The 13797-nt window shown below is 40.7% G+C and overlaps 1 protein-coding gene across 15 annotated transcripts in view; it reads left to right on the forward strand.

The window, feature by feature from the left end:
• Positions 1-12888, forward strand: part of tns1b (tensin 1b) — a 172640-nt gene extending 159752 nt beyond the window's left edge. For 9 of the 15 annotated variants that reach the window (XM_069698814.1, XM_069698816.1, XM_069698812.1 and 6 more), the window contains 14 exons: positions 727-822; positions 1469-1495; positions 1815-1995; positions 2254-3296; positions 3839-3925; positions 5923-6051; positions 6289-6381; positions 7171-7248; positions 8253-8321; positions 8489-8533; positions 8871-9039; positions 9524-9592; positions 9767-9796; positions 9948-12888. In XM_069698814.1, coding sequence (XP_069554915.1) covers positions 727-822; positions 1469-1495; positions 1815-1995; positions 2254-3296; positions 3839-3925; positions 5923-6051; positions 6289-6381; positions 7171-7248; positions 8253-8321; positions 8489-8533; positions 8871-9039; positions 9524-9592; positions 9767-9796; positions 9948-10086 — 2255 coding nt within the window. In that variant the 3' untranslated portion in view covers positions 10087-12888. The remainder of the gene's footprint in view (positions 1-726; positions 823-1468; positions 1496-1814; positions 1996-2253; positions 3297-3838; positions 3926-5922; positions 6052-6288; positions 6382-7170; positions 7249-8252; positions 8322-8488; positions 8534-8870; positions 9040-9523; positions 9593-9766; positions 9797-9947) is intronic. The other 6 variants (XM_069698826.1, XM_069698817.1, XM_069698824.1 and 3 more) reach the window with 3 other exon arrangements.
• Positions 12889-13797: the final 909 nt, after the last annotated feature.

Consider the following 13797-nt stretch of genomic DNA (forward strand, 5'->3'; position numbering starts at 1 on the left):
TGATTCATGTAATGGAGTCAGCAACAATTAAACATATTCACAGTTAGGATAATTTTAGTACCAAATGTCTAATGACTGACTAAGGCTCTTGTGGCAACAAACTCCACTCTTCGTCTTTCCCTCCAGTGTTAATAAAGCAGAGACTGAGTCAAAGTTATTTTATTGGCTAGGACACTTTAAAGGAACACAGTACTGTTAGTATCACAAATACAATGTAAATAATGTAAAACTAAAGCAGCTGTAGAGTCTACAAACTTTTAATGCAAAAAGAACCTCTGATGAATTCAACCATCGTTTTCCTGTGTCAATTATTATTATAATACATTATTGAGGCCAGTTTGACGCAGCTCTGCTTTGATGTCGACACACACCTCATTCTGCTGGAAGTAGCGTGAGGTGGTGTCGCTGTCACAGGTGTGTTACATTGTGATCGGTCACGTGCATGTTTTGCCCCTCCATCAGAGCATGAGGCATGGGCACACCCTTCTGAACATGTCACTCTTGTGTGTTTACCCATTGAGATGTGATGCTGTGTCTTGACAGCTCTTTGCCTGTTTTTATTTGAATACCAATATTAAGAAGCATCAGCACAAAACTGACTAGCTTGCCTTTTAAAAAGTCAACATAAAAATAAATGGATTGTCAGACTGTGCCAACAGGTAGCAGCTGTCAAGATGTCCATGATGGATGATGCTGTGTGGTGATACCGGTCCATTTTCTCTTCAGGTCGGTCCCCTCCTGGTCTTGCTAAGACTCCACTGTCGGCCCTCGGTTTGAAGCCCCACAATCCAGCAGAAATCCTGCTCAATCAGACAGGCTCAGGTTGGTCGTCATACTTTTTCATATTGCTCTAATTAGTGGTCAAATATAACAAAGACCATTAAGCAAAGGTTAAATATTAGGAATGCTGTTACCGCTGTCTAATTTTTGTCAAACATTGTTATAAAGTGGGAAACACAACATTACATTTATGAGGTAAAGAATTATAGACTAGGCCAAGAGTCTCCAACCAGTAGTTTGTGAGCTACCCGATAGCTCGCAAGTATGTTTGTGTTGAGTACAAACAAAATTATTTTTCACATAAAAAAAAAAGCTTATTCAGCTGGTTTGGTAGAGCTCAGCTATGTTTATAAATGTTACCTTCGTTTTGTCAAAGTGGTTCTCAGAGGAAATAAGGTTGGAGACCCCTGGACTAGGCATCGCCTCGCATTGGCTAACAAAAAGCTTCTCAACCTTTAGCCTTACTCAAAATACACTGTGTGTGCAGCGACAGGATAAAGGATACACACATAGCATTTAACTCGTAGTCATATTCCTTAGACATTCCCTGTCTAACACACACACTCCTTACAAACACCAAATTCAACCAACAAAGCACAGTAAATGCATTCTCTTTCCGACTACCTTGCTGCACTTTTCTTTTTACAATATTTTGTTTCTTTGGATTATTTCCACTGATGCTCCACAGATGATGAGAGCAGTGAGGGTGAGGAAGGTAAGAGTGCTGTTGTAATGCTACAGCAGCACCATTCACTGTCAAGTGTTTAATCTCTACCCCATTTCTGTCGACATATTCAGTTGTAGTCCATCTACGTTTCATGTGCGGCAAAGCCATTCCCATTTTTTGTCAAAACCACTCTCACAGCAGCATACACTATTAGTCTTTTTTGTTTTTGCATTGTGTCATCCATATTGACCATAATAAAACGCCTCACCCTGTAAATTCACAAATCAGAAACCACTGAATTATCACCCACATAAAGCTGTTGTAAATGTAGGGCTAATGCTCTTTTCTTTATATATTCTATATGCAGCACCAAGAAGCTATGTAGAGTCTGTGGCGAGGTCAGCAGTCGTGGGCGGAGAGACGCCTACGTCGCCTCGGAGCCTTAGCCCACCGGGAGACGCTACAAGTCAGCAGAGAAGTCCAAGTCCCACCAGCCACACACTGAACCCACCTCTGTCCAGCAGCAGCCCCATCCAGAACTCACAAGGGTGAGTCAAATACATGGTTCGGTCTTCATTTTCAGTCCAAGGACCGATCTTAAGAATATACTGCAAAGAAATGATTGAACTTCGGAATTGTACATGTCTTTTAAAGCCACGAGGTCTTCCTCTTTGAAAGGGCATTTCGTCTGAATCATTTAGTTTTTAATTATAAAAGTACATGTAAACTCAGAGGAATGCTTTGCAAGACTTGACCCAACTCAGGAAGCGAAGTTGGTTGATAAAGTTGTCTCACTTCTCTTCCAGTGATCACCCCTTGGTAGAGAGCAGCGTTAGAACTCCGTCCCAACCCACTACTGATTCTGGGTTCCGCTCCCAGGCTACAGAGAGTGCCTACCCAACTCCCACCCCATCATATCAAGCCCTGAATACCCCCACGTCTTCCTACCTGGATTCTAGCTCTCCAACCTCTTCCTACCTTGGCAATACTACCCCTACGCTGTCCTACCTCGGTCCCAACACGATTTTGGGGACCTATGCAGCCTCAGATCCCAGCCCACCTAACTCAGAACCTTCTCAGACCATACTCAACCACGGAAGTCCCCATGCACAGCACCAGACCAACATCCTTGGCTCTGCTCACAATCCCATCCTCCAGCAGCGCTCCGGTGCAAAGCAGGACGGTCCCATCATGGGCCAGCAAGCATCACCAGCTAATGGCTTTGAAGTGGGCATGCCAGGTCTCGGGGGCAGTCCCATCCTCTGTCGTCGTCTGTCTCAGGGAGCTCAGAGCAGTCCAGTCCTCATCAGACAAGCCTCTTTGGGACAGGGGTCTCATCAGAGCCCAGTCCTCAGCAGACAGCCGTCCCTGGGTCAGCCGATTCAGAGCAGCCCCGTGCCGAGCCGACAGCCGTCTATCACACACCCTCAAGGAAGTCCAGTGTTGGGTCGTCACCCATCTGTTTCCCAGATGTCCCAGAGAAGTCCCAGTTTAGACCGTCACCCCATGCACAGCGGTTACACCACGCCGGATGAAAGACACGGGAACCTCTCACGACAGAGCAGCTCTTCAGGCTACCAGGGACCACCCACTCCTTCCTTCCCCATCTCACCTGCAGGGTACCAGGATGGGGGGATGATGGGGATGGGTATAGGGTTCAGGCAGGGTAGCCCAGCTCCTGGTTTCCAGCCCCAGCTTCCAGAGAAGAGGCGCATGTCCAGTGGCGACAGACCGAATGGAGCAGTGTCGTATGGCACCCTGAACGGGAAGATAATGTCCCCGATGAGTGGAGGGAGCAATCCCAGCTACTTCCACACACTCTCTGACTTTTCCAGGTTCAATATGCCCGGTAAGGACATACACATTATGAAGTAACATGAAAATAGATTTTCAAGTACCATTTCTTTTTCTCTTTTTCCCTTTCTGAAATGGCCTGATCAGATTCTGAGGGGGTTCATTCCAAGTCAACTTCCAATGTAGTGACAGACTGCTTAGAGCCTCCTCTTGTTCAGACCTTACCTTGCCATTTTGAATGATTTCTTATTACTAGATTTCTAGTAGCTTATTCTGACCTCAGAAATTGTTTGCAATGCCTTAACTAAGACCAAATAATTATGGTCAGTTAAATTAACATTTAAATACTTGGTACACCCAGTATAAGCAGGCAGTTAAAGGTAATTTTGATATCCAAGAAAGAGTTTTCTGGCTTCTTCTAAGTTTTTCTGCAAATAAGCTTTGTTTCCTGTTTTAATGACTCGACTGGCAGCTTTTAACAGCAAAATAAGCTTAAAGGTTTGCGCATTAAGAATATAGTCTCCTAACGTACTTTATTTGAGCAAGGAAAACCCACTTCTGTGATTTTCTGTGACAATCTTTTTGTCTTTGATGCAGATGGAAGCCCCGAGAGCAGGCTGAATGTCAAGTTTGTTCAAGACACGTCCAAGTTCTGGTACAAGCCAGACATTTCCAGGGAGCAAGGTAAGCTGCTTGAAAACTTTTCCCTTGAGTGACCTTTAGACAAGTGTTGCAACAATTCTTAATGGTGCTTAGTCAAATACAAGTCCAAGTGATTACAGTTAGTCTGTTTTGTCTACCTCGTGACAAGGTGTTGTTTCTGTGTGTGCGAAAATGTTGAGACAACCATGAGGGAGCAGTCCACCAGAAACCAGTTTTCAATATCAAAGACTCAACCACTAAATGCTTGTAAGATGATGATGAAAAATCTGTTACACGCAACTATGCTTGCCTGGTTTCCTGCTGGTTGTGAGCAACACAAACAAACAGCTGTCCTCGGTAGTAGGTATAAATGGAAGCTGTATATTTAGAAATATTTGGGCAAAAATATGATTGTTGGGAAAATAGAGGACATATTAATGGACAGAGGAGAAGTGGCGGACGTTATAGGAACAGTTTGATTGAGGCATTTGGGTTGTAGCGATGGAACTGTGGTCCCCGGGTTGAATTTCATAGATGTAAGCCAAGAGACCCTCGAATATCATTGCTTTCGATAAATGCACGTCCAGATATGCCCAATCATGAGTATGCATGTAGACCTATACACACAGCATTTCTGTTATTGTGTGTTTTGGTTGTGAGGTCAGTGGCTATTGGCTGCCTCGTCTGCATTTCCTCATGGCCCGTACTGGATTATATCATGTTAAACACAAGCACATGCTCAACTGCAATGACATCAGACACACCGAGAGTTTATACTTAGTGCAATGCCCTCCAAAAACGAAAAGCCACACCATATGTGGAGAATTAGGGAACATCTGCATGTGTTGCTCATCTCATCCGTCTTCCTTCCTTAAACTGTCACATATGGACAGACTGGGGCATTGAACTAAATAGTGGAGTAAAGGCTCTAAAGCCCTTCTCCTTGAACAATGGAGTGTCTGAAGCCAGTTGTCATGTTAGAAGTTGCAGTTATAAAGAAATACAGACTGACTGCAGTTTTTCAAACAAAGGTTCAGAACTTTTTTCACCTTAATCTTAGTCTACTTTACTTTTGGACTTCTTGCTACCTTTTTCTTTGGCTCACCTTCATCCTTTAATGCGCTCGCTTTTTCTGACCTCCAAATTAGGTCGCCTAAATGTAGCTCGTGACGTATAAAGACTTATAGCATAGCACACATCCTCTCTACCTTCCATTTCTTTCTTTCATCAAATAGCAACATTTATGTAAAATATCGAATATGGAACAAATAAATACTAACTAACTAAAACTAATGTGGGTTTCAGACTACACAATACTTATGTTTGATAAGAGGGCCGTTCAGTGTCCGATCAGGTGATTATATGCTCATAAATTCTTGCTTTAACTTGGCCATGACAAAGTACACGTTGACAGACCAAACCTAGCTTCCTGCCTCATACTGAGGCGGGAAGGAACCAACTGCTGAAAATAAAAATGCTAACAAACAATGTCTTGCACCAAGAAGACAGCAAGGGTCATCTGTCCTTTAGCCGATCTTTCAGTTCGACACTTTGGAGTAAAGAATGTTTTGACATGCTGTTGTTTTTCTTGATGCTAAATCAGTTGTTGTCAACTATAAAAAAAAATAATTTGCCGTGCACATTTTCTGCTCAGACATCCCAGTTGGTCTGTTTCTGTGCCGATCCTCTGTGATCTGAACACAGCATTAGAATCTACAGTGATGCTAGCGGCTCATCACCTGAGGTTGTATCGAGGCACAGTCGTTCTTTGGGCTGCTAAAATGTGAATGCTAATTCAGTGTAATCACGGTCACAATTTTGGTCATAAAGTATATGACAATAAAATGTTTGACTCCTTTTTTTTTTTTTTTTTTGTCGGTTAAAATTTTTCATGCATCCATACAAAGAGGTGGACCGACTGACAAACATTATCTTCATAAGCCTTGATGCCAGTGTGGTTTACTATTAAAAAGTCGACTGGCCTCCAATCCTCATACTGTTGATGTTTCCAGAGTTACTGAATGTCCACTGTGTTCCAGCTATCGGCCTGCTGAGAGAGAGAGAGCCCGGAGCCTTTGTTATCCGGGACAGTCACTCATTCAGGGGGGCTTACGGCCTGGCTATGAAGGTGGCCTCTCCTCCCCCCTCCGTGCATCAGAGCAAGAAAGGTAGGTGGGGGGGCAGGTTGGTGGGTTACAGGAAGATCTAATTCAGAGCAGTTACAAAAGGAACAAGTATTTAGTTTGACTACCTCCGTGTTTATTGGAGCTCCTCTTTTCTCCTTGTTTGGGTCTTAGGTCAGGATGGAGACAAAATTAAAGTTAATATCTTCATACCGAAGACGTGAGGTGATGTCTCCATTGTTAATCAGCTGCGTATTTCCTCGCCCCTCTCTTCTGTTGCAGGTGACATCACCAACGAGCTGGTGAGGCACTTTCTGATCGAGAGCAGCCCTAAAGGAGTGAAGCTGAAAGGTTGCCCCAATGAGCCTTACTTTGGTTAGTGTGATCGTTCGAGCTGCCCTCTCTCGTTTCTGAAACACGCGCTCACACTGACAGCTCTATAATGAGTCTGGAGGAAAAATCTAACATTACGACTTTCTGTCTTCGTGCGCGTCTGTCGCAGATCTGCACTCCTTTCCAAGTTCGAAAACGTTTAATCTCACTGTAATTACAGTATTGACTGAAGTGATCTAACTCATGTTCTTCCTACTAATTACACTGCAGGGCTGCATGACGTGTGTCCGTGTGCGTGTTTTTGTACGCATGTACAGAACATTCCTCCTCTGCCAAATCCTAAAAGCGGCGAGCCAACTTTTGGAAACACTCGTCTTGCCTCTTTTTGTTACTTCTCCTCTTCTTCCTCCTCAGCTTTGTAACTTAATGTATCGCTCTTTTTTCTTTTGTTTAGTTCTACTTGTAGTTATTTTACAACCAATAATACTCAGAGGAGCGAACATGTTTTTCTCAACATTTCTATTTTTTTGCTCATGATGTCAATCCAAAAAAATACAAGTACCCCAGATTCAAAAAAAAAAAAAAATCAAAAAAAATTGTCACTTTCGAGACAGGACCACCTCAATTTTCCTTAAATGCAGACTTACAAATGAAAGTTGCAGCAATCAAAATCAGGAGTGCCATTTGAGCAGTGTTACAGAAATTGTTTACTGAAACTGGTAAGAAGTACAATGAGTGTCAGAATTAGATTCCAAACATGAGAATAAAATTCCAGAAATGTCCAAGAAGTATAAAACTTTGTTTTGACTGTGATTTGTTTCTGTTTGGCAGGTTGTCTGTCTGCTTTGGTCTACCAACATGCTATCACACCGCTGGCCCTGCCTTGCAAACTACTCATCCCCACCACGGGTATTTGCAGTGTGTTCAGTAACGTTTGTGCACTTATAAACTTGTTCCTATGGTATTTCCTAGTTAGGTTTTCAAAAGATAAAAGCTCTTTTTGAACTGAAGCACGGTTAGATAATTTAGCATTTGCTTACTGTGTGAAAGTATGTGAAATGATTTGGACAGATTTATTAATGAATCTCATCTTTTATCAGCACAGAGCAGAAACCTGAATTCTTTTCATTCTTAGCCAGCCTAGACTGTTGATTTTGTAGTTTTTGATGCGTTAGAGTTATGGTGTCAGGGTCATGGTGGTGGCAGATCATATCAGCTGTCACTTATTAACATTAATTCATTGTGTGGTATAGGTATATAGGAGGTATAGGGCAAAAATAAACTTTTGCTGTTGTCGTGTTAGTCTGCTCTCACGGACTATACTGTACAAACAGCTCCAGCAGTTTTATATTCTGTCTGGCTGACTGCTTAACAACAGTTTGAGGAGTCTCCTGTTGAATTTTTTTTTCACATCATTTCAATAATTTAATCTAATCCAGTAAATATTTTTCCACTCAGGGCCCTCCAGTATTTGGATCAGGAAGCCAAATTTACAGGGACACAGATGTTTCATTTAGTTATTAAAAACAAAAACCTGATTGGGACAATCCTAGTTTTGATGTTGATAAAAACCAAAAGTAAAATATAAATATTAACCATCTGAACTGCATCTTAATTGAATTTTGTTCCAGCCATTTTCATTTGTGACTATTTTAGTTGCCAAGTATTTTGCAGGATTCTGAAACGATTACAAAAACTATGTTTATTGCAAATAGATATATACAGTTTATACAGTGTATTAGTAAAAAAAACTGGAATCTATGATTAATGTAGTATTTCCACGTGTGGATTCTTGAATGAGCCAACGATGAAAGCAAACTGTTACATCATGTATCCTTGCAGCATCTGCAGGAGTCCTCAAAGCAACTCATTTAAAAAACCTGAAAACGTCCCCTTTCTCTGGTTTTATGCAGATCTCATTGAGGAGGTGCCAGAGGTCGCAACAACAAATCCACTGGCTGAAAGGCTGAAACAAGGAGCAGGTAAAACTTCAATTCATTCTCACCATTAAAAAAAAAAAAGTCCAGTCTTCTCATCTCTACTTTTTGAAATTAACCAACATAGTCAATCCATGTTTGAGACTCTAGGACAATGATGAAACGTGATTTATGTGCCCTGAATAATATTATTCACCTATTTTGACAACAAGACACCCTTGTTACCCCAGTGCAGAGGGCCCCTGCTGATTCCCATGGTAAACCCAATGCACTTTTATTTGGAAGGCTACTGCTGGAATGTGCATCATATATGCTTGTTGTCCGTCTGTATGTGTTGTTACCTGCACAAATGAAGACACATTTGCAAATGGCCCTGTGTAACAGAATTCCCTGAGAAATGTCTTTTAACAAAGCGTCCAGCTTCTCAATAACAGTCAGATTGTTTTATGTGGAATGATTTGTATGGATTAATGTCTGCTTCGTTTCAGAAAGCATGCTCTCTAATGAGAAGACGTCAATATTATTGCATGAGCAGGTCGTGGGTGATTGTGTTTGACACGTGTAATCCAACTGGAACATCTGCTCTCTTCCCAGCATGCAACGTTCTCTACATCAATTCAGTGGAGATGGAATCTCTGACTGGCCCTCAGGCTGTTGCCAAGGCAATATCTGAGACACTGGCTGCTGCTTCTCCACCTGCTGCCACAATTGTGCACTTCAAGGTGTCTTCACAAGGCATCACGCTCACTGACAACCAGAGGAAGTAAGTCTGGAAATCCCATTGGTCCTGTGTTCAACAATGTTGTGAGATGTTTTAATGTCTCACGACTGTAAACATTGTGTGATATCTGAAGATTTTGCTTCTTCTTTTTCTTTGAACAACACTCTTCAACTCTCTTCTGCTACGGAGCCATGCTGTTGAAATACGTACAGAACATGGTTTGGCATTGTTTTGCTAAAATAAACAAGGCCTTTCCTGAAAGAGACGTACATGAAAACATTTCACATACGATGGTTTTTGAAAGTGTTCCTGACCCATGCAGGGATTTCCATGAGGGCCACCAGGATGTTTTTTTTTTTTTAAAGCGTTACACAACTTTTAAGTCTTTTGTTGCCTGTGCCAGGTTTTTTTTTTTTTTTGTAATCATCTGCCTCTACGCAATGCAGATTTTTGCTTTTTTTTTTTTTTTCAACAAATGCACTTCTGGTGTTTCTGTAATTTCTGTGTTTGTTCGCTTCTTTTCTAGGCTTTTCTTCCGACGCCACTACCCAACCAACACTGTCACGTTCTGCGATACTGACCCTCAGGACAGAAAGTGAGTACAGAGATGTGAAATTAATTACTCATTTGTGGTTTGTTTTGCCCCACTCAAATGTGGAATTTTTGTCTTCCAAGAGAAGGAAAATCTGGATTTCCTATCCTTTGACTTTCATCTCCTTATTTTAACTCATTCATCCTTTTTAACTTTTTCTGATCAAATCTTTTTTAGATGGAACAAGCCTGAGGGAGGCACAGCCAAGTAAGTAAACCTTCATAAACTGGATGCTTCTGTGGAAGCTTCTGTAGTATTTAAAGTAGTCACCCAAATGTCCGGCGACATGGTCGCGATTTTTTTATGCATCTCAACACGGCAGCCTTAGTGACTAAACCTCTAACATTTGGCATTTCAGGCTGTTTGGGTTTGTGGCACGCAAGCAGGGAAGCACAACAGACAACGTCAGTCACCTCTTCGCTGAGCTGGACCCCGACCAGCCTGCGAGCGCCATCGTCAACTTTGTCTCCAAGATGATCGGCTCACAAAAACGATGAGAGCTGACAGCTAAAAACCCTGGCGCCTTTTTCCCAATGCCTTTGGTTCTTTTCTTTCCTTTTTAACCACAGACACTTTCTGTTTTGGACAATTAGAATTTGGTTTTACGCGTCACCTTATTTTTTTCCCAGCTCTTTTTCCATTTAAGCAGACGTGGGTGTCTGTGCGCGGCTGTGTATGTAAGCAAATGAAAGCGAACAAAACGGTGTGTTTGTGCGTGTGTGGCTTTGCATGCATGTGCTTTTATTCTTGGACGGACTCCAGAACGGACCAGAGGAAGTGCAGGATGGGGGCGTGGCTGTGTGTGACAATGGGACGGGGGGGGTGATTTTAATCTCCCCGGCAGGGTAACTCATGAACAGGAAGAGGGAATGACGTTGTGTGTAAAAATGTTATTATTTTTTTTTAGCAATTGTTTCATTTTTATTTTTTTTAAAGAAGAAGTCAAGTAGTGTGATATTAAGGTGGATTGTAAATCTATCAGGCTTTTGACTGGTCAACCAAAGATTTTAAAAAAGTAGTCAGGGCGTGTATAGTGTGCCACTGTCTGAGGGTTGGAAGTATTCTTTTGTAAAACAAACATGGCTGCTTAATCAAAAATACTGTTAAAAAAAAAAACTCTCTGTATGTACTGATACTGTAGGTCAATTCTGCACCATTGCCAACTTGCAAAAAGTGTCGTTGGACATTTTTGCAGCTGGTGAGGTCTGTGTAAATATTCTAGACTGCTTTTTGAGTAGGACTGTTATAGATGACATTTGGTGCCTGAGTTTCTTTCCTAAACGCAGAGCTTTTTAAGAAAAAAATTTAAAAAGAAGAAGAACATAAAACGTATACGCTGTCCTAAATATGCAAATAGCCAAACTTGGAAATGCGGTTGTTCACCAAAATTCCACAGGTCCTTCCCTGTTCAATGTTGTCGTGTAGCGAAAAGATGCAGCTGACGGTGTCCCTCCGAAGTGCACCCGGACTCTGAAGAAGTCAGCTAAAGCTCGACTTATCAGCGGTGTCAAACACAGAAAAGCATCAATTAGAAGGCCATGGAATCACCTGCTCAGAGTCTATGGGTTGCGTTTTGTCAGTCGAGCAAAGAGGAGGATTTGCTTCCTGCCTGCGCAGCGCGTAGCCACTCTGTTTCGCTTGTGACTGGAGGGCCGAGGGTCGTGTCGTAAAGGTCGGTCTTTATAGGGAGATCTCGTCCAACTACGCCGCTCCTCAGTTGTCTCTGTTGAAAGTTTTCATCAATAGAAAGAAGCTCTTTGCGTCAGCCAGCCAAAACTGTTAACACTCACCCTACCCGAAAGTAAGCTATACATATAAATATACATATACAGATATATATAAATATATATATAAACTTCCAAACAGTGACTTAAGATATTTATTTTTTTGCTTTGTTGCTCTGTTATCTTGTATACATGTATTATAAGGTATACATCAAGATTACTGAAAGCGAGAAGAAAAGATTGCTTTTATTTTGGCTAAAGTCAAGTGTATTGACGTATATAAGATGTAAAGTGTGTGCATTTAAAAGTGTATCACTGTTGTTTTTGAATGTTGTTTTTTTTCACAGCATTATTTTCTTGTTAACATTCTTGTTTTGTTGGGGAGCCTTTTTTTGTTTTTTTTTGTTTGTTGTTTTTTTTAAGAGGGGAAATATTTTGTATGAAAGATTGTTGCTACTAAAGTCCAAATTGGAGTTATCCTAAAGTGATACCAACACAATTGTTTTATTAACTTAAACCTGCCTTGAAAATACATTGTCCAAGTTTAGCACTTAAATGTTGAAGTATTATCCGTGTATTTCTACTTGTCAAAAGAGAAGATATGGATGTTGACAGACATGTCATGTCATTGCATGTGTGGAGGCAGACTTGCTACTTCCTAAAGTTGTATTTCAAATCACCTCCAGAACAGGTCTGGAGCTTGTAATTGGAAAACCAAGTCAGTTATATTGGTAGCTGCTGCCCTCATGTGGTGCAGAAAGATCACTACAAAGGAGCCACTTTTATCGTAATACAGTGTTTTAGCTGTGTTTACGCCCCTTCGGATAGTAAATGTTTGCGTTAAAATGATTTGATCACTGAGAAAAACAAACTTAAAGGAACTTTAATGTTAGAGGTGACACCGTTTTCTTGACAAATGATGTTTTGCTTTTATATTTTAAATCTCATTCAAGGAATAAGCAGTGAAGATTAAAACTCCCTACTTTAACCTTGATACTGAAAATCTGGCAGCATGATGTAAAAAGAATAAGGGTTTCTTTAGGGCCCTCAAATGTACTTCAGAAATAAAAACAAATACAGCACTTACAGGGCTTTCATATCTAACTGTGATGTTCCATTATTTATTAGCAGGAGCTTGCATGCTCAAATCAAATTGTAACCGTAACGCTGCTGACTAATCTGTAAACAGCATCCATGAGTCTTTTCCAGGCAGATGCCCATAGGCAGTCATCAGGTATTGATTTTCATGTGACGACTGTGTCTTGACTCTGCTAATGAGGCAAAAATAAATCAATATTTTTGCCTAGGAAATGCTTGTTGTGATAAAAAAAAAAAAAGAAAAAAAAAGAAAAAAGGACTTCCTAAACTTCAAACTGAATGTTAGCTGTTTGTTTGCCGAGATGGAAACTCCAGTGGCCTCTGCCCACTTTGACAGATCAGTCTGGACTGTAGAATGTGTGTGAATGAGCTACTATGCCTGTATAGAGCTGTGTCCTTTTTTGGGTTTGCTACATTGTATGGCTTTTACTATTTCTGATGGAAAAAAAACACATTAAAAAGCAGTACAAATCAAAATGAATATCAGTTTGTTCTTTCACCAAGCAGGCAATTTGGCTTTTTTTGTTTAGAAAGTATAAATGCTAGTTTAATTTGTCATAAAAGTGTTAATACGCAAGTTGTATATGCTATTCAACTTTTTATATTTCCATGACTATACGAATATTTGAAAATCAAGTGACCCATCTATACTCACTACAGTTTATTGATTTGGCTGGAGAGGAAACTACGGGACCTATGTCTTGAGACATTTTGATTTAGGAGGTTGAGACACTTCTTCATAGTTCATGACTTAAAATTAAATGGCAACAAATGGCTTTTTCATTAAATAAATAGCCCAGTCTTGCCTTACCTATTGGGATCATTAGTAGGTCAATCATATGATGTCACCTCTTTAGTCTGTAAAAGGTTGAAATTGCTGTAATAAAATTTTATGGACAGCATTTTTCTGTACTGGAACGAGCTGTACTGAAAATGCAGACTTTTAAAATGAACAGGCAATGGAAATGAGACACGATAAAAATGTCTTCGTCATTCGTGTTATTTCAATGATGTCATGAGGTATCATTCTCTCCATGCCTGAGGACTCCAAATTATATATATATATATAAGTAAATGTAGATGTTTTAAGAAGCCCTGTAATATCTCACTAGATGAAAAAAGAAAGAGAGTAACTTAAACTACAGGTCATCCTTACAGTATGGTACATCACCCAACACATGGCTTGGGGACTGAATTTATCTTAAATGTAAATACAAAGGACACGGAAAATCTGACCAGTGGACCAGATTTTTTTCTTTGTGAAAATTGGATTTTTGCAACTATATATAATTACTGGTTGCGTGCTTCCACCAATCAGCTTACATCCAAGTCTGTCCAGACTGAAGAATTTGAAGAAATATGTGTTCACATGCTTGGTTAATGAGG

Source organism: Brachyistius frenatus, unplaced genomic scaffold (genome assembly GCF_029030835.1).
Source record: "Brachyistius frenatus isolate BFR_SWC_R1_liver_20210118 unplaced genomic scaffold, ASM2903083v1 Contig_28, whole genome shotgun sequence".
NCBI classification, from domain to species: Eukaryota; Metazoa; Chordata; class Actinopteri; family Embiotocidae; genus Brachyistius; species Brachyistius frenatus.